Genomic DNA, 18546 nt, shown 5'->3' with positions numbered 1-18546 from the left:
GAGTAATGGGTACTGAATATGTTGGGCACCGTGGCATCTTAATAGCAGTGTTTGTGGTAGAACGTTTGTAAACGTGAAAAAATAGGAGTGTGTGGTCAGTCATTGTAAGAAGGGGGCAGACAGAATGACTTATATTTTAGAATATAAAAAAGAGAGTTGTGCAATACTGGACTTTATTGTGAATAAAGTTGCAAACTAACTTCTGTGTATTTCTGTGTTTTAGTACAGTGATTCTCTGACATTTGGGACCTGGAGTTTACTGTGTGTTGCCATCTAATCACAGACTAGTTCAGACCTCGGAGTCGGGACAACAAGTGAAACTCTTGGCACAATAGAAATATATTAGTTTGGGCCTCTGGTCTGGAGTTTATAATTAACAGTTTGTAGTTTGTAGACTTTATAGTTTTCACAGCAATACAGTCCAAGCGTAAAGAGGGAGGGCTCAATAGCGTGTAGTTAGTGCAAACATGTTCCTCATTCAGTCTCTCTTGTGTTCTCTTCATCTTCCATATCTTTCTTTTCTCTTCTCTTTAATGTTTCTGTTACCATGCCCCCCCCCCCCCCTCCCCCCCCTCTCTTTCAGGGTGTCAATCTGGCTCTATGTTTCTCTGTGCTGCTGTAGATGTCTGTCTCCATGGCCCTGTGCCCATGCAGCCACCACTGGGCAGCATTCCTTACCCTGGGCCAAGAGGAAGAGAGGGAATGGGGGGATAACTGGAAGGAATGAGGTGAAGAGAGAGAACAAGAGATGAGAAAGAGCAAGAGAAGGAGGGAGTAGAGAGAGGGGCAGAGAGCGTGAAATGAGAAAAGAAAGGGACCGCAGGACAAGGAGAGGAGAAAACAAAAGAAAGAGACAGAGGACAGGGAGAGAGGAGGAGAAAGACAGAGAGATTGGACCACAGCGGGTCTCCTTATATAGAGCTGATGTTTTACAGCTGTGTCACTCCGCAGTGACCTCACTCGTCAGCATGGCATTAAGCAACTTTTATTTTATTTTATTGTAAATCCCCCCCTTGGTTTGTGATAGTGCCTACTGACTATAAATGTTCCATTTCAGCTGTTCTGTTTGTTTATAGCTGCTCTCTCTTTAGATGGGCACTCAACGGCATGCACCGTGTGTCAGGCCATGGGACGGAGAGGACGGAAATACATTCTAGTCTATAGGTTATAATGAAATGCAAAAACACTTTTGCGGTCCGTCTTCGCTTTCACAGTGAAATGTCATGCCCTGAAGGTAACTTATGATGCCTGGACTGTTTCGTGGTGCAGGGAGAGAAAGGTTTCACTGAGAAGGCAAAAGGGACTCCACCCTGGCCCATTGGCTCCTATTACTTGAAGCATTTCAGTTTGTGTGTGTGTGTGTGTGTGTGTGTGTGTGTGTGTGTGTGTGTGTGTGTGTGTGTGTGTGTGTGTGTGTGTGTGTGGTAGCCTACTATTGGCAGATGCAGCAGTCATACTGTGGGTACAGTGATGGAGAAAGTTTGGCTCAGGACTGAAGCCACGCATACAGACTACAGTCCTTGCTGTCTCTCTTTCTTTCACCCTGTCTGTTCTCATTTTTATCCCATTTCCCTGTGTCTCTTTCCATTTCATTCTTCTTCATCCCTTCTTCTCCCTTTGTTTCTAGGTTTCTCTTTGTCTCATAACTGTATTGGTCTCATCCTTTCAAGCATCTCTTTATTGGTTTAACACAAATCTTCCTGACTCCATCCTAAAAGCTCTCCTGACCAACTTGTCAGACCAGCACACATCATTCTCTAACCCTAACGCAGTAACCCACCCATTAATTGAGTTTGTTCAATAAGTGGCTTTTTTCAACAGGGCCTTTAGCATCATAACAGGAGTGTCCCACCCATGTGATAATCACTTCGCACTTATTTTTTTTCCGCAGAGCATCTTAATATATATATATTTTTTGGACAATAAAATAAACACCTCACCTGCTCATTGACTTGATTCAAACTAAGGAGCAAACAGACATTGGGGTATCCTTATAGTTAGACTGGCACAGCGGTGCACTCTGTGATTTATTCTGCCGAGATAAAGACTGGCTGTGGTTGAGATTACAGATGAATAAGCTAAATTTGCTTAAAGATGGCATCAGTCCATTGAGAAGGATTTATCTTACAGTTTATATTACAACGTCTATTCATCCTGTCATGTCATCACTAATAGAAGACAGAACACCAATGTCTATACAATAATTATTGCGAACGCAATGAGCACTTACTATGAGACCTAGCAGATCATGTCTGTCTATGTGTCCGTGTGTCTGTGTGTCCGTGTGTCCCCCCTTTGTGCCCATATATGGAGCTGAGTGATTTGTTTGTGATTGATGCAACACACTCCATATTTGGACGTATAGCTGCTTTGGGGACTCCTTATATGGTTAAAAATAAATCTTAAAAAAACCCAAATATGTATGAGCTGCGTTCGCTTCCTGTGTCTTACTGGTATTTAAGTGTAATTATACATTTGGATGATAAATTGGGCTGCAGACCTAATTACAAAACGATACAAAACTGGCTTCTGGAAGAATGTGTAGGCATGCAATTTCCGCAATTTCCGCAATTCCGCAATTTCCATTTCCGCAATTTCCCTAATTTCCATTTCTGCAATTTCCGCAATTTCCATTTCCGCAATTCCGCAATTCCCGCAATTCCTGCAATTTCCGCAATTCCGCAATTTCCATTTCCGCAATTTCCCTAATTTCCATTTCCGCAATTTCCGCAATTTCCATTTCCGCAATTCCACAATTTCCGCAATTACCATTTCCCCAATTTCCGCAATTTCCATTTCCGCAAAAAAAAAAGGGCACTGCAGGGAGTTGAACCCCGTTCCGGTAAACCAGAAGTACGACACCAGTGCCTTAGCTTTTGTGTATTCAACTATTTGGGTAACATGTGAGCTTTATCCTCTAATTCATGGGCCTGGATTTTTTTTTCAAAATTTAAAAATGGGCTATAACCCATCGTTTTTTTCATTTTTTCATTTTTTTCAAATCCTCAAAAATGATGAAAAACGGCGTGCCATAGTATGCCGTACGATAATATCGCCGAATATCGCTTAATACTATATGGTGCATTGTGAGATTTTTGATACATTTTGGCCAAATTTGAAACAGTTACTAGTCAGCTACTAGTACAAACACAACACGCCACTGCAGATGTTTCGGTTAGATCAGACTGAGACAAGGGGAGAGCACCAGTATAGGAATGGGGGTTCCATTCCTCTGCCCATCCAGCCACACAAACAGTCTTAACCAAGGGGAGACTTCTCTTTCTACTTATGCATATACTGCACACTTCACACAGACTGGACAGGCATTTCCTGTGGGTGGAGCCAGAGAACAGAGACATTCTTGGGCCAGGCACCACTATATTTCCTGCCCTTGTAAAACACCCAACTGAAAGAGTTGCCTTTCTGAACCTCCACTTTCTCACTTACTCTCTCCCCTGCAGCTATATTGTTGACACCTGTACACAAATACATTCTGTGAACCTAATCTTTCTTTGACTACCTTTTTTGGTCAATTACAACTCCATAATAATATGTTTGATCCAGTGTAACCTGTAGCTGATGTGTTGTCATGCTTATTTTTGTGCTTTGTCAAACATGCAAAACAGTGTAGGCCTAACTGTGTTTGGACAGTCCAGAATGGCGCTGTCTCGGTTGTTTCTTTTTCCATTGTCCCTATTCATTGAATGTCTTATGGGCAAGACAGTATTTCCAAGAGAGGAAGAAGTGTCTTGATGGAATCTCCATGGCTTTACTGCCTAGTGCCAACTGTTGCTGCATTGCATTGCTGATGTATCATGGGCCATGGCTCATTTATATTTTTGCATGGCCATGTCACGCACTGTTTTTCATTTGAGAATCAAGAGAAGATATCAGTTTCTCATAGCACAAACTGTAAAGTCCACACCCCATACACCAGCAAAAGACAAGCTGTCTTCCAATCTCTCTTCACAAACCTCACGTCTTTTGAGTGTGCAGCCTTTGCCGTCATCAACACATATCTATCTCAGTTCCATGTGTGACTGTCTGAAATGTTTCATATTCCACAGACCACAGTTCGTTTCACACTCTCCACTGCTATATAACCTCCCACCAACAGTCTAGCCTAGACAATTCTAAATCAGGTCACTATCATCTCAGATAGTGGTGGTTCTGACACATCAAATCAGTGGCATATTATTGTAGCAATATGAGAGTCCTTCACATGAAAACGTTTGAGAAACACTGGACTAAAGGAGTTGAGTTTTAAATTCAGGTCAGAGTGAGGAGCCAGTTGAGAACCACTGCTTTATGTGTGTATTTGGTTAGCGCTCAACTTGTATATAAACTGGATGCTGTGCATGGCAATATGGTTTTCTTAAATGTGGACACCTGTGTGTGTGTGTGTGTGTACACGTGTATGCTGGTGGGATGGAATGACGGGTAGGTGTCACAGTCACCTGGTGCCCCTCCCAGGGCTTGCACGTGTGTCTAGTGGTGTGTTGGGAGATGGTGTCTCCAAGGAAATTCAACAGCTGCATCATAATATGGTCTGTATTCAACAGCTTTGTGTCTTGGGTGGTGGAGAATGTTTCTAGTGCTATGGAGGATGTGGTGTATGTTAGCGGTGTTAGAGATGAACCCAATTCACGCCACCTACAGCACTCAATTAGGCTGTAAAAAATATAGGCCTATTTACAAATACTTCTTGTATGCCGATATAATTTTTTACAGGTACCTAAAGGCCCGGGATAGATATGTTGGTGACATGTTTTAGTACAGAACCTTTGTTTTTGTCCTTACTACAGTAAAAAAAAAATACCTCACATTTGTCAATGTCAGTTAGTCCTTTCTGGAATGAGGCCTAGGGATTCATGCACTCCTACTGCCATCTACTGGTAAAATGCAGTCATTGCTGTGGAAATTGGTATTCATTTGACTGGTTTTATTCTGTTCATTGCTGTAGCAGCACATTGGGTGTAAACATTTTCACTATACACTTTTATTTATATTGACATTTATTATTAACACTCAACTCCTTTTTACAATAAGTACAATATATATAAAAACATTTTTGAAAAAAAATGTAGCAGACGCTCTAAACAACACAAGGTATCAAATGCATAAAATAGTAATGTATGATCAAGTCAAATTCGGACTCGTACAATTTGTCACACACGTTACCGTTACGTGAAATTAAAGGAGCGGTGAGCTGCAGCCGTGCCACACTCGGGAATCATTTGATTAGATGATTTGACCCCCTAATCCAACCCTTTGATACTGAGTGCCAAGCAAGGAGGCATTGGGTCCCATTTTTACAGTCTTTGGTATGACCCGGCCGGGGATCGAACCCCGACCTCCCAGTTTCAGGGCGGACACTCTGACCAAGGCCACTGTCTGGATAAGTAAGTACATAAGTACAACCAAGAACCTACAGTATCAGACTAACAGTAGTGTACACACACACAACACACACACTATATACTAGTCTGCATCTTTTTTTTAGGTTTTTTTTAGGCGTTGGAGGGGCTAGCCCTCCAACTCCTGGCTTTGTGTGTGCCCCTGTGATGTCATTTGGCAGCGAAGTCAATTAACTTTGTGTGCCCCCCATGACATCATGTTTATGCGTGTGATTTTGTCTTTTACGTTACCGGGTTACCGGCAACAATATACATGTATGGGCATATACTGATCTGTCTACGTAATTCTATCTAAATTACATTTTAGCCTTTGCATAAGCCTGCAAAGTCGTCGAGGCTAGGGCAAGTGCTACAGGCTAAGGTGGTGTCTGAAGGGGTGAGTCTTCAGATTAAGGTGGAAGATTGCAATGGTGAGTTCATTCCATAGTTTTGTAGCCATCCATCCTCTATGGTCCTTGGCCATCACCCAGTGGAGTTGCAGAGTAAATTCTTGTGCTCCGATTTTTTTAATTCCTATTCGGTGTCACAGAGGGAATACAGAAGCTTAATCTGTTCTGGATATTCAAATCCTGACCTGTGGGGGCACATCAACAACCAATTAAATAATGTAATATGTCTTGTAATAAGCTTTGCATCCTGATTACTAGTCAATACAAACATTAAAAGGTTAAATATGAGACAATGGTACAGGTAGGCTTTATGCTTATAGGCTACTGCACCGTGTTGGCAGAGTAATTGGTCATTTGGGGTAAATGACATTACAAATCCTGACACATGTGTCAGGATCAGACCATATTATGGTCTGATAGCTACCAAGTTGAGAGACTATTTTTTGATAGGATACATTCATGGAAAGGGGACTTCTACCACACCACTCCTTCCCAAAAGTTTGGACCCTACTTATACCACTTAAGAGATTCATGGCCTATGACCCTTTTCCCCTTCAGCCCACTCACCGTCCAGGGGTCTCAAGAATCATAGGAATGTTGTCCAGTCTTGGTTCATTAATGATGTCTTGGAACGCTGCAATTCCGATTTTCCCCTCACCAATGTCCTCGTGGCGGTCAAGGTGGCAGCCCAGCGCACCTGTCAATCACACAGATGGACAGGAACACTGAGGGGGCAGAGCAGTGATTTTCAGCTCCGGTGTGGGGGGACCCAGAGTTATACTGAAGGTTTCTAAACGTGAATGCAATAAATGTACGTGAATGCAAGAAACTTACCTGGTACTAGTAGTCTGCATCCCCTGGACCAGAGCTGAGAACCACTATTGTGTAGTTTACTTATGTTACATATCCGTGCATGTAAATTATTACATTGTCACAGTTGATATGAGAATTCACCTGTTAAGCAGGTGAATTCTCAGTACATTATTCATTCTCAGTACATTCATAGATGGTACCTGACTGATGTCAGCGAGCTGCCTGATTAAATCAGATCAGCAAACAGCTCCTCCGAAGATTATCAGACTGTGTATGTGGAAAGATGCTTAGAGGGAAAATGTGATCACAAGTTGCAGAGAATTCATGCGACCTTGCTACAATGCCACTTTACATTTTCTTGTGGGGTATGGATCCTATTCAACCAATTGTAAAGAACTCTTTCCCACATCGTACGCAAGTTTGTACAACACCACTTGAGTTAGTCAAGTAAAGTGGTCGCGGAGGGCTGGTTCCACGTCATTGCAGACAGGTCCACAGGTACCTACACCACACCACAGCTAATCCCCATGTGCTGACCAGATGAACCTCTCAAATAATAAATGATATATTCTTTATGAAAGAAACTCAATAGGAAACATTCCCTATAGTCAAAGTGTACCTTTGGAGTCATTGAGGTGAAGGGCTTTGAGGTAGCGAAGTCCCACTGTCTGATCAAACTCATCCAGCACAGTCTTCACCCCGTGCTCAGCAGCCAGATCATATCCTGGTATGACATAGAGACCTATTATTCAGAGCTAGACAAATACATGGCAAAATGGCACTTATGGCACTAATGGCAGATTGGATCTCTGTAGCAGGTTTTGAGAATGTACGTAAGACTCGTAAGAGTTCCATTACGAAGGAGTACATAATATTTTAGGGGGAAATGGTGATATCATTTTAGAATGGCACTTCTAGCTACAAAATACTGTAAAATACATTTCGCTAACTTATATAAGATGTAGAGTCACATACAGAGGGATTAATTTCGGGGTTCACTCATTCACCTGCAGCGAAGGCATGGCAGGTATCCAGACATACTGCTACCCTGGTGTCGTCTTTCACCCGGTCTATGATGGCCCTCAGCTCAGAGAACTTGCCTCCTACAGTATGGCCTTGGCCACACATGTTCTCTATCACTGACAACACAACAGTTCCAAGTAGTTATCTCTTTTTGCCTTTGTAGGGCAGAATTACTGTAAGTAGAACTAATTAAGTAATGCTACCTTCTACCTCCAACTACTATATACTAGTACCTGTTACCACAGTAGGCACTTGCTGGTGGGCGTGGTTGATGGCCCCTGCGATCTTCTCCACACATTCTCTGGTAGTGATGGTGCCTAGAGAAGAGCCAGGGTGAAAGTTGCACAGGTGGAGGCCCAGGGTATGGCACCGACTCAGCTCATCTATCAGCAAAGCCTGGCTTTTTGTAAACACATCTGCATGGAATATGTGGATTGTACATTTAATATGAGCAATAATGAAATATTTTCATTGGAATACCTGCTGCAGCCATACAGACCTAGTCATCAAAACTAATAATCATGCATTAGAACTGCAGTCATCATAATCTTTTGCAAAATAATCATTACATGGCATGCTGACAAATTAAATGTGGGCAAAGGTTAGATAAAGATGAGCAAGAGAATGAGAGAGGGGGATTATTGTGTAAGACATTGTTAACATGAATGTCAATTATACGTCCTAATGTTTTGTAACTTCTGTATTTTATTAACACAAGGCATTAATGATCAGCATTCATAGCCTTTCCCTCCATTTCCCTGTGACTTCTCTCTCTCTCTCACACACTCGCACGCTCGCACACACACACACACACACACACACACACACACACACACACACACACACACACACACACACACAATGATGGAGGGAGGTAGGGGCCTGCCTCCTTGTGCAGATTTGCACTCCACTGAGCACTGCCCTGAAAAGCGTAGAGGGAGAGAGTAGACTAGTAAAGTAACATTATCTATCACACACACACAGTACACACACACACACACACACACACACACACACACACACACACACACACACACACACACACACACACACACACACACACACACACACACACACACACACACACACACACCTAATTTAGGAGAACCACAGTTCATCAGGTAGGATCCATGTGGCAGAATGTGAGCTGGGTCAAACCCCTGAAGTTTACATTGCTCTTGAAACTTGGCTGCTGCAGTGGGGTTCAAGGGAGGCCTCTTCCATGCCCGCTGGGAGCCCAGGAAGAGAGCAAAACTACGGCCACCAAGATCTTTGCAGGCCTGCACTGCTTTCCATATCCCATCTATGGATCACAAGGTAAGAGATGGCAAGTTGAGTCACACAATGTTGCATTAGCTGCAATATTATAGGTGTGCAATGTGCGTTATGTGTGTTATTCATGATGACAATAAGAAAAACATACCTTTAATGGCAATATGAGCTCCAATGTATTTTTTACTCCCTCTGTCACCTCTTTCAAGCTCTCGCCTCCTCTTTTCTGTGTCTTCTTCGGTGGGTTCACATGCTGCCCGAGTGTCATTCTCCTCTTCTTCTGAATCTGAATCTACTAACTCCACTGATTTCGGTGTCCTTGCTATGGATCACAAGGTAAGAGATGGCAAGTTGAGTCACACAATGTTGCATTAGCTGCAATATTATAGGTGTGCAATGTGCGTTATGTGTGTGATTCATGATGACAATAAGAAAAACATACCTTTAATGGCAACATGAGCTCCAATGTATTTTTTACTCCCTCTGTCACCTCTTTCAAGCTCTCGCCTCCTCTTTTCTGTGTCTTCTTCGGTGGGTTCACATGCTGCCCGAGTGTCATTCTCCTCTTCTTCTGAATCTGAATCTGAATCTACTATATACTCCACTGATTTCGGTGTCCTTGCTACTTTCTTTCTTGGAGCCATGCTATAAGATAAGTCACAATCACAATCAGGCACTGGAGAGAGTGAGTGAGTGCACACTCTTTTTACAGTGTAGATTGGGGACCCAGAGACCCAGAGACATTTTATCAAATGGAGGTCTGACCTAGTAAATAGGCCTACATATCAAACCGGGGGCCTTTGAAATGAAAAAGGTTAGAATCACTATTCACTAGTACTTTACAACTTCTGCCATGTACATTCTGATGTCTTCAGAAGGTCATAAGTCACATATTTAATTTAATGCACATGTAGAGTAGACTGTCTCCATATTTGGAGAAGGTCAAAATGTTTTTGTTTTTTTCCCCCATCCCTCATCCAAGAAGTCCTACCCAGCAGCCAGCCCACAGGGTTTCCTGTCAGTCTTTACAACTTGTTATAACCTCCTCACCCACAGTGGTAAGACCACTCAGTGTTCAGAACTGTTATAACCTCATACATAATGGTGTAACCCAGCAGCCACTCACAGGGTTCCCTGTCAGTCTCCACAAATGTTATTAACCTCACCCACAGTGGTCTTACCCAGGGTATCCTGGCTCTCAGTGTTTAGAACTGTTATTATAACCTCATCCATAATGGTACAACCCAGCAGCCAGTCACAGGGTTTCCTCCTCTCAGTCGCCTCTAGCTGCCCATTGGAGACACTTCATGCTGAGCAGCAAAATGGCCGCCCGTCAGCCAACTGACTCCACAGCGCTTTGAAATTCAAAATTCTTCTGCACATTAAAAAAAGGTTTACACTAGTATCACCGTAACGCAACGTTTAGTACTTATTTACGAACCAGTAGCTTATGAAAGAGTATATTTCGTGTATTCTGCCACTTACTTGATTAATCCTGCTCAGGCGTCGCTGTTCTTGTAGCCTCGACGACGAATGCCTCAAAAAGCTCAAAGAAATATCGCACTGAAGCACTTTAGCACAGCTAGCTTAGCCCGCTAGCTGTTCTTCATATGTGATTCCTGGGGTGAGTACCTACTGTTAACCCCCTTCTATATAGCACAGAAAACGCGTAACCGTTCGATTGTGTGGGTGCACGCGCAGCTATACACCATCGACTATTTTTAAATGAGTATTTGTTTTCTGATGCAATCTATAATGTGAAATGCCAGTGGTGCGCGAGCTAAACTAACGTCGTTAACCTGCAGCTGTAGCCTAGCTGCTATAGCAAGTGCAACTTGGCATAGCAGCTCGTTAGCTTTAGCATTGACGTAGCATTTATAGTTGTTTTAGCAGAAGACATTTAGTGGTTGAATAATGTACATCACGGTAACGTTGTACGCCAGGCTTGATTTTTTAAATAATCAGTATAGTATTAAAACAAGCATTCCTTTCCGTGTCAAACGATTTCCTCTGTGAAATGCGTCTTTATTTTGTTGGGTAACGTAACGGTTGCACATCCTAGATCGTAACGAAACGACATGCAAACACCAATTATTATTATGACAGGTTATCATCATCAGCCTGTAGCTGTTAAAAGTACTATGATCCCATGTCTATAAACCCTGTACGCAGTAGAGTACAGTAACAACCATGCCACTACCATGGCTAAATAACGGTAGTTCATGGCTGCTTGTGTTTGACATCCATTTTTGCCATGCCATCATGCATGGCTTCAAATGTCAAACGGCCCCAATCTAGGTAAACTGATATAGGTAACCCGGCGTAGTTAGTGTTGTGGCTGTGAAGCTTGTCACAATAATGACGAAAACGGGTAACATTAGCTGGCCAAGTCTAGTGCTTGGAGGGAGGGCAATTGGCCATTGTTGAAGGCAGACCTTCACTGACAGTTCTCAATTCTCAGATGGCTTGTGTGTCACACCTAAGCTCTGCGCTGTGCTTGAAAGCCAGAACCATCAGAAATGCAGTCAAGATGCCAGTTTTGTTTAATGCAAATACGTCAGCTTGGTGAGATGATACTGCTCATGAATCAAAATTATGGATGACACAGGCATCATCAGGTCTTGATAATTATGTTGTGTTACAACACAATAGCATGTCAAGATCTTCAGACTCCACACACAGGTTAATTGATCAGCATGTCACATCCAGCATTCTTGGGAATGGTTTAGACTCAGAGCACATTCATATATTGTGTGTGTCCCAGTGACAATGCAGTATTTGCTTGCTGCTTAGAGGGATTATTATACATGTACAAGACAGAAGTTCACAGAACGCTTTGTGGTACATCCACTGTCATCCAGCTGTCACAATCTTTCAGAGCCAATACAAATTATGTGTATAGCTTTCATATATTGTGATGGTCAATTTAAGTATGTAACTGAACTGTGTACAGTAAACTATTTGCTAAACAGGCTTTATCCCTTAAGTCTCATGACAAGATGTAACTGCCTTGTGGGTTTTAAAGAAAGGATCATCAGCTTACAATTTTCTGAACACTTAAAATGAGGATAATGTTTGTGTGTAACTGTGTATTGTGTATTGCCCACGTGCACAGCAATATTCGTAGCTCAAGGGGCACAGGTGGCTGATTAATTCCGTCAAGCATGCAGTAGAGTAGCCTACATTGTAGCTCCTGCACTTGAGTTGAAGCTTATGGCAATGTAAAGACTAAGTCATGTTGATCTGAGCATGCATGATTCATGCCCCCTTTTTTTTTTGTTAACACTGACTTTGCCGTGTATGAAGTATCAGGAAACAGAAACACAATCGGTTGCTGTTTTATTACTGCTGTAGGGCAAATTGTACATGCGAGACAATAAAGCTGTACTGAAAAGAACACTAATGCCATATAAGCTGTTCATGCAAAGAATTAGAAAGACTACAACATTATATAATGCAGAATATACACAGACTGTAGACTTACAGCCAAATTATGTGTGATTCCCCCCACTTCACCTCCAGAAAGGAGAATCGGGACAGGAGCAGTAGTTCATGGAAGACAAGAAAAGGAAAAAAGACGACAAAAGGAAAAGGGAAACCTCTCAGAAGGTGAGTGCAATCGCTCCTCACCATTGAAGGCTTCTTAATCTCTATTTAGAATTTTTGTGAGTTGTTGGTTTCATTCTCTCAATCGATGGTTGAGTACCTTCTACCACCATACAGTACATACAGCTACAGATAACTTTAATAGACAACCTTTTTTCTTTTTAAGATAATTACATAGTTCGTAAGTTAGTTTAATGTTAATGGTCAATCCTATCATTCTATTGTGAGGAGGTTGTGAAAACACTACGCTTGGCTTGGTGTCATCAAGACGGTGCCGGAAAGTTTCTGCTTGCCTACTTAAAACAATGTTTTTTGTGTACGGCTGGCAAATCAGAGAAAAGAGTGAGCTCTCACACGACACATTGGGTGTCCGATTTCAACGTTTTTCTTAATTAAATGGCAGAAAGTTGCCCTTTTTTAAAAGCAGATATTTATATATATCATTGCACACAACGGTTCCCCATTCCTAATTCTGAATTATAGTTTGCATTATATGCTCTTTTCATTGGAACAGGACAGTTGATATTCAAAATATCACCACAGATTCCTAGATAAATGACTGAAAAAGAGAATGAATGGAATTAGGTTACTTGTTTACAATACATTTGAAAATGTACACACCATAGGGTACCGTGAAAAGGCAATGAAGGAAAGTCTGAGAAGTTTACTTTGTGCATCAATGAAAAGTGAACTAGCCCTCAGGTCTAGATTTCCGAAGAACCAGAAATAAAACATTATGAACACCACAGAATCGTACCTCCCATTAGTTATGAAAGTAACTAACTCTTAGTTCCAACAGTGCTATTATAAAAACGCAACAAGTCTGGACAACTGTGGGATCTTGAATAGATGATTTGTTGTTGGCACACATTGGCTGGAGTCCCCCGCCCCACTCTAACCACATCTTGGACTCTTTCCCATGTTTCTCAAGTTCTCTCCTGTCTGGCCTGTTTGCTTTAGCTAACTTTAATAAAAAAAAAGTGGAAGTATTTATTGGATGAATGAAATTGACCACGTTCACAGTGGCTGTGTCTTTCTTAATGATTAATTGGTAGTTAATATGCTCTTTATCATGTCTGTTTCAGGTTGCAGAGCAAAAAAATAAAGGTAAGCAGCAGCAGAGTGATGTTTTTGTGTCTGACTTCACTGTTTAACTGGTATTTTCATAAAGGTTCTCTCTTATACCTATTCTAAATCTGCTCTTTTCCTTTTGGATTAGGAAAGGGAGTTTGCTGAGGTTATAAGCTAGAGTCTGTGCAATCACCAGTCCTGCTTGCTACATAAAGATAGATGTTAGATTCCCCTGTTTAACTTACACTGTTTTGGTAATTTTTGTTGCCTCGTATCTCTTTTCAATGTCATTCCCAAACCAAATTGGACAATTCTTTTTACATTTCCTGGAAATTCACTATTACAGAATGATTTCATTTTAACTATGGCATCGGAGAGGGGATGTTTCTCTGGTGCAGAAATGCATGCACCATGATCGTTGGAAACATTTAGAGGTACCCCCATCTTTGACCAACAGCAGCTCTAGGATAGGCTTTCATGCAAGCAACATTTGACCTGTATCTGATTAGTGAAGCTGACTTGGCTGTTGGGGACTTTGTTACCCAAAATTCCATTGATGTTGCACTAAGTCCCTACTGCATCAGGGTACGCTATAGAAACGAACACAAAGAGCTGTGTGTGTATTCAACCCTCCACTCTTCTCTCTGCAATGCCAGACCTGACCAAGCCGGCATCAGCCCAGTCTCCAGTCACCCAGAGCAGCTCTGCCTCCCCCAGCCCTGGACCCACCCCGTCCGCCTCCCCCTCCCCGGCCACCGCCGCCCTCTCGCCTCCAACACAGGGCGGCAACAATGCTAAACGCCCGACAGTGGCCAACGGACAGCCCTCCACCACTGCCGGCTCTTCCTCCTCCTCTTCTGGAGGCGGTCTCGGCGGTGCCTCCAGTAACGGAAGTAACAGCGGTGTTGGTGGTGGACAGGTGCCTGGCGGTGGCCAGGTGCCTGCGCAGCAGCGCTACATGCCCAGAGAAGTGCCACCGCGATTCCGCTGCCAGCAGGACCACAAAGTGCTACTGAAGAGGGGCCAGCCGCCACTGTCCTCCATGCTGCTGGGAGGGGGAGGAGGTGTGGATGGCTCCAATCCAAACATGGCTGCATCCTCAGGTTAGTGTCTGGTCATGATTCAAGAGGTTGAGTTGTTCCAGAGTGGAGGATTACATTGATATGAATTAAGGCTGCAGCTAATGATTATTCAATATTGTGTTTTCTATTGATTTGTCACAAAAAATGTACTTCTTTTGTTATCCAGATTCCAGTGCAGCCGTGTCCTCACTGGCCCTCACCTCATCATCAGTCGCTGCTTCTTCTACTACTTCTAATTATGCAAATTCCATGTGGGGGGTGAGCTCAGGCAGCCAGGCCTCCTCTCAGGGCAGGGAGAAGGTGATCGTCGACGGCAATGACCTGGAAGAGTGGCCTAGCATCGCCGGTGGTGACGTAGGAGGAGCCCCAGCGGCTGTGACAAGCGGCAGCAACAACGGAATGCCTGTGAACAGAAGCGTCAGTGCCTCTGCCAACCAATCCTCAGCAACTTCCTCGTTCTCTTTGCCCAATGAATGTATGCAGTCGTCCGGTGGGGTGGTGTGGGGTGGGCAGGCCGCCTCCCAGGATCATCATCTCGGAGGGGGGAGTCCGGCAGCCGCAGTGGGGCCACTGCTGCTGCAGCAGCAGCCTTCCTCACTTTCCAAAGCCCCCGCTGTGCCAGGGTGCCACGAAGCCAGTGGCCCCGTCGATGGCACTAGTGGGATTCCAGGTGCCAACTTCAACCCAAATGCCAACCCTTCGGCTTGGCCTTCCCTGGTGCAGCAAGATGGCTCTGTCACCACAGGGGAAGGAGTTCCAATATCTTCCCACCATCACCAGGGCGGCCCCGGGGGATCTTTGTCTGCCAACAACCCTGCCTCCTCCTCCTCCCTGGGCCTCGAGCCGGGAACAGGGGCAGCGGTCGGGGTGCTGGGGGGTCACCCATCTTTATCTGTGAATCAATCAAACGCCCATCAGCACCAACTTCACCAAATGCAATCCAGAGACAGAGAGATGGGAGAAGTCGGGGGGGCGTGGGAGGGTGGAGTAGTCGGACCAAAAATGCCAGGGGGAGGGGAGGGTGGGGTCGGAGGTGCAGGAGTGGACTGTGGAGGAGAAGGAGTCGGTGGTGGGGGAGAGACCACCTCGTGGAGAGGCCAGCCTTCCTACCCTGCTGCCAATTCCAAAACGGGTGCCTCAAGGACTGATGGATGGGAGGCAGGAGGTGGTGGGGTAGGAGGATTTGGAACTGCTGAAGGGGACAACGGTACCTCTGGCTGGGGGTATCCAGGTCCTGGGAGTGGAAGTACCGGTAATGCCTCCTGGGGTGGTGCTGGAAGCGCGGGGGTCACTAGTCAAACCACCGGGTTTTCTCAGGGAGGGTGGGGGTCATCAGGAGCAGGAGGTGAAAGGGCGTCGGGTGGAGACTGGGGTGGGAGTTCCAGTGTTATGGCGGGAAGTAATCCAGTAGGGGAGGGACTGGGTGGTGCTAGCAGCAGTAACAGCAGCAGTAGCGGAGGCAGCACCACTGGCAGTGGCAACCCCTCCGCCGCCGCCACCACCACCACCACCACCACCACTACCTCCGCCCCTAACACGGCTGCCACTGCAACCAGAGCTTGGGACAATCAGAAGGCTGAAGGAGACACGGGGGAGTGGGGCGGGGGTGGTGTTGCTGGAGGTCAGGGGGGAGGAGGCGCGGCAGGAAGAGGAGCAGGATCATCATCCAGCGGAGGAGCCAGTTCCAGGGCAGGAAACGGCGGCGGCCACCGTTTCCAACGTTCCAACCTCCCGCCGCCACCCAATGCTGAAGCTGCCTTACAGGACCTGCTTAGCCGGCCTGACCTGGACCCCCGAGTTCTGTCCAACACCGGCTGGGGCCAGACCCAGATACGACAGAACACATCCTGGGACCTTGACACAGACAGAGGAGGAGGCAGGGGCAGTAAGTCGTCATCAGCTTCGTCCAAACACCTGCCGTCTTCTCACGGTTCGTCTCAGTATTCCGGTGCTCCTGGCAACCCGAGCACAGATCCGATGGGCCCAGGGGCCATCAATCCTTCCCTGGTCCCCTCCCCATCAGCTGGGGGTTCCAGAGACGGGTGGGAGAGCAGCAACAGTAGCAGTAGTGGGGCCTCTCTGTCTGGGAGGGGCCCACCGCCTTCAGGCTCCAACATGAGAAATCCTGGCGTCTCACAATCTGGGTCAATGACCACTGGAGCTGGTATGGGAGCAGGAGGGGGGCAGGGACAGGGACATACCCAGCAGGGGAAGGCTACAGGTTGGGGTGGAAATGGTGGGGGAGGAACTGTGGCCGGGGAAAGCCAAGGTTCAAAAGGATGGGGGAACGAGGAGTGGCGAAGCAATAGAGCAGGAAATGGAGGAGGTTGGGGGGATGCTGGACAACAGGGTAACCCAGCACGTGGAAGTGTTGGGGGTGGAAGCGGTGGAAGCTGGGGAGCGAGTCAGGAGGAGAAAGGGAGTTCGGGGTGGAAGGAGATGGGAAGAGACAGTGCAGGACCAGGTCCTGCAGGAGGTGGAAGAGGCTGGGGGTCAGGGCAGAGGGGTGGGGGTGGGGGAGGCGGGGACTGGGGTGAGCGAGAGCCCAAATCAAATAGTGGAGGAGGTGGAGGAGGTGGAGGAGGTGGAGGAGGTGGAGGATGGGGTGATGAGAGGAAAGGGGGAGGAAACTCGGGTGGGAATTCGGACGTGGGTACGTGGGGGAGCTGGGACGAAACAGGTCCTCGACGTACCTGGGGAGCCGGAGGCACAGGGGGAGGAGGAGGGGGTGGGGTGGGGGGAGTTGGGGATACAGAGGGGTCCAAACCACATCAGAGTTGGACTGGAGGGAATGCTGGCGCAGGGGGAAACAAAATGCAACAGATGCCAAACAGCCAGCCGGGCTCAATCAAAGGCCCGCAGGCACCACTGCAACAGCAACAATCACAGCCCAGCAATCAGCAGCAAATGCCGGACCAAGGGGCTATGCAAGGGAGCTGGGGACGGCAGCAGCCTGCCTCCCAAGCCCAGAATCAGAACCAAAGCTCAGGCTGGACCTCCGGGCCCACCCCCGGAGGAGGAGGAGGAGGAGGAGGAGGAGGAGGAGGAGGAGGGGGAGGTGGTTGTAGCGGATCAGATGCGAGCGGTTGGGAAGAACCCTCACCGCAGTCTATAAGCAGAAAGAATGAGATTGATGATGGAACGTCAGCGTGGGGAGACCCAACTAATTACAGCAACAAGCAGGTAAACTTGTGGGATAAGAACGGCGCCCCCGCCGGCCAACAGACGCCAGCGCAAAGCCAGCAAGGAATCCAGCAAGGACAGGCACCACCACCACCACCACCACCACCGCAGCAACAACAACAGCAGCAACACCAACAACCGCAGCAGCACCACCAACAACAGCACCAACAACAACAGCACCAACAACAGCAGCAGCACCAACAACAACAGCAACAACAACAACAACAACAACAGCAGCAGCAGCAGCACCACCAACAGCAGCAGCAACAGCATGGGCCTCCAGTTCAGCAACAGCCCAGTAGACAGTCATCAGTTCTTGTGGGGAACAGGGACATTAACACTGGGAAAGCATCGGCTATGGGTAAGAGAAAACTTAGTGTACATTCATTTGAACTTGAAAGCAGCTACAGGCTGGGTGGGTATGGGTATGTTAATGTAGTTAAATCTAGAATAAACATATAAACATGCTATCCGCTCTATTGCTGGTTGCTTAGGTTAGAACCCGCCACAGTGGTGTCCAACTAGAACTTAAACCAAGATGCTTCACCCTCTGCCTTGAGCAGACCTTTATTATTGCGAATGCAATGAGCCATTACTATGTAACCCAGGCAGAACTGTCTGTCTGTCTGTCTGTATGTGTCACGCTGTGACACCACCCACCCGCCACCAGAGGGTGCAGCTGTATCACAC

The 18546-nt window shown here is 45.9% G+C and overlaps 2 protein-coding genes across 7 annotated transcripts in view; one reads left to right on the top strand and one right to left on the bottom strand.

Moving 5' to 3' along the window:
- Window positions 1–5013: 5013 nt before the first annotated feature.
- Window positions 5014–10522, bottom strand: LOC308333447 (putative endonuclease 4). 3 transcript variants are annotated; one of them, XM_080789859.1, is made up of 9 exons: window positions 10400–10522; window positions 9357–9559; window positions 9066–9236; window positions 8736–8945; window positions 7876–8058; window positions 7627–7758; window positions 7239–7343; window positions 6374–6503; window positions 5014–5991 (listed from the first exon to the last, which is right to left on the bottom strand). In XM_080789859.1, the coding sequence occupies exons 2-9, from the start codon at window positions 9556–9558 to the stop codon at window positions 5931–5933; spliced, it is 1194 nt and encodes a 397-aa protein (XP_080645985.1). In that variant the 5' UTR covers window position 9559; window positions 10400–10522; the 3' UTR covers window positions 5014–5930. The 3 variants fall into 3 exon arrangements, with proteins under 3 accessions (XP_080645985.1, XP_080645986.1, XP_080645987.1); XM_080789860.1 differs by lacking the exon at window positions 7627–7758; XM_080789861.1 differs by lacking the exon at window positions 9066–9236.
- tnrc6ba (trinucleotide repeat containing adaptor 6Ba) overlaps window positions 10398–18546 on the top strand; it is a 23874-nt gene continuing 15725 nt past the window's right edge. For all 4 annotated transcript variants that reach the window (XR_013965806.1, XM_080789858.1, XM_080789857.1 and 1 more), the window contains exons 1-5: window positions 10398–10538; window positions 12437–12523; window positions 13606–13627; window positions 14248–14694; window positions 14840–18217. Coding sequence is in view for 3 of the 4 variants with exons in the window: in XM_080789858.1 (XP_080645984.1) it covers window positions 12467–12523; window positions 13606–13627; window positions 14248–14694; window positions 14840–18217 (3904 nt within the window). In the remaining variant the exon portion in view is untranslated. The remainder of the gene's footprint in view (window positions 10539–12436; window positions 12524–13605; window positions 13628–14247; window positions 14695–14839; window positions 18218–18546) is intronic.

Source organism: Protomyctophum bolini (genome assembly GCF_963924005.1).
Source record: "Protomyctophum bolini genome assembly, chromosome: 18".
NCBI lineage: Eukaryota > Metazoa > Chordata > Actinopteri > Myctophiformes > Myctophidae > Protomyctophum > Protomyctophum bolini.
Note: the sequence above shows the minus strand (reverse complement) of the source record. Positions and strands in the feature narration are given on the sequence as shown.

Coding starts and splice junctions, on each gene's coding strand:
- LOC308333447 (XM_080789859.1), bottom strand. CDS start 9,558: ATGGCTCCAAGAAAGAAAGTAGCAAGGACACCGAAATCAGTGGAGTAT. Junction 7,344..7,626: donor CTGCCATGCCTTCGCTGCAG/GTGAATGAGTGA, acceptor ATGTCATACCAG/GATATGATCTGGCTGCTGAG. Junction 6,504..7,238: donor TCACCTCAATGACTCCAAAG/GTACACTTTGAC, acceptor TGTGATTGACAG/GTGCGCTGGGCTGCCACCTT.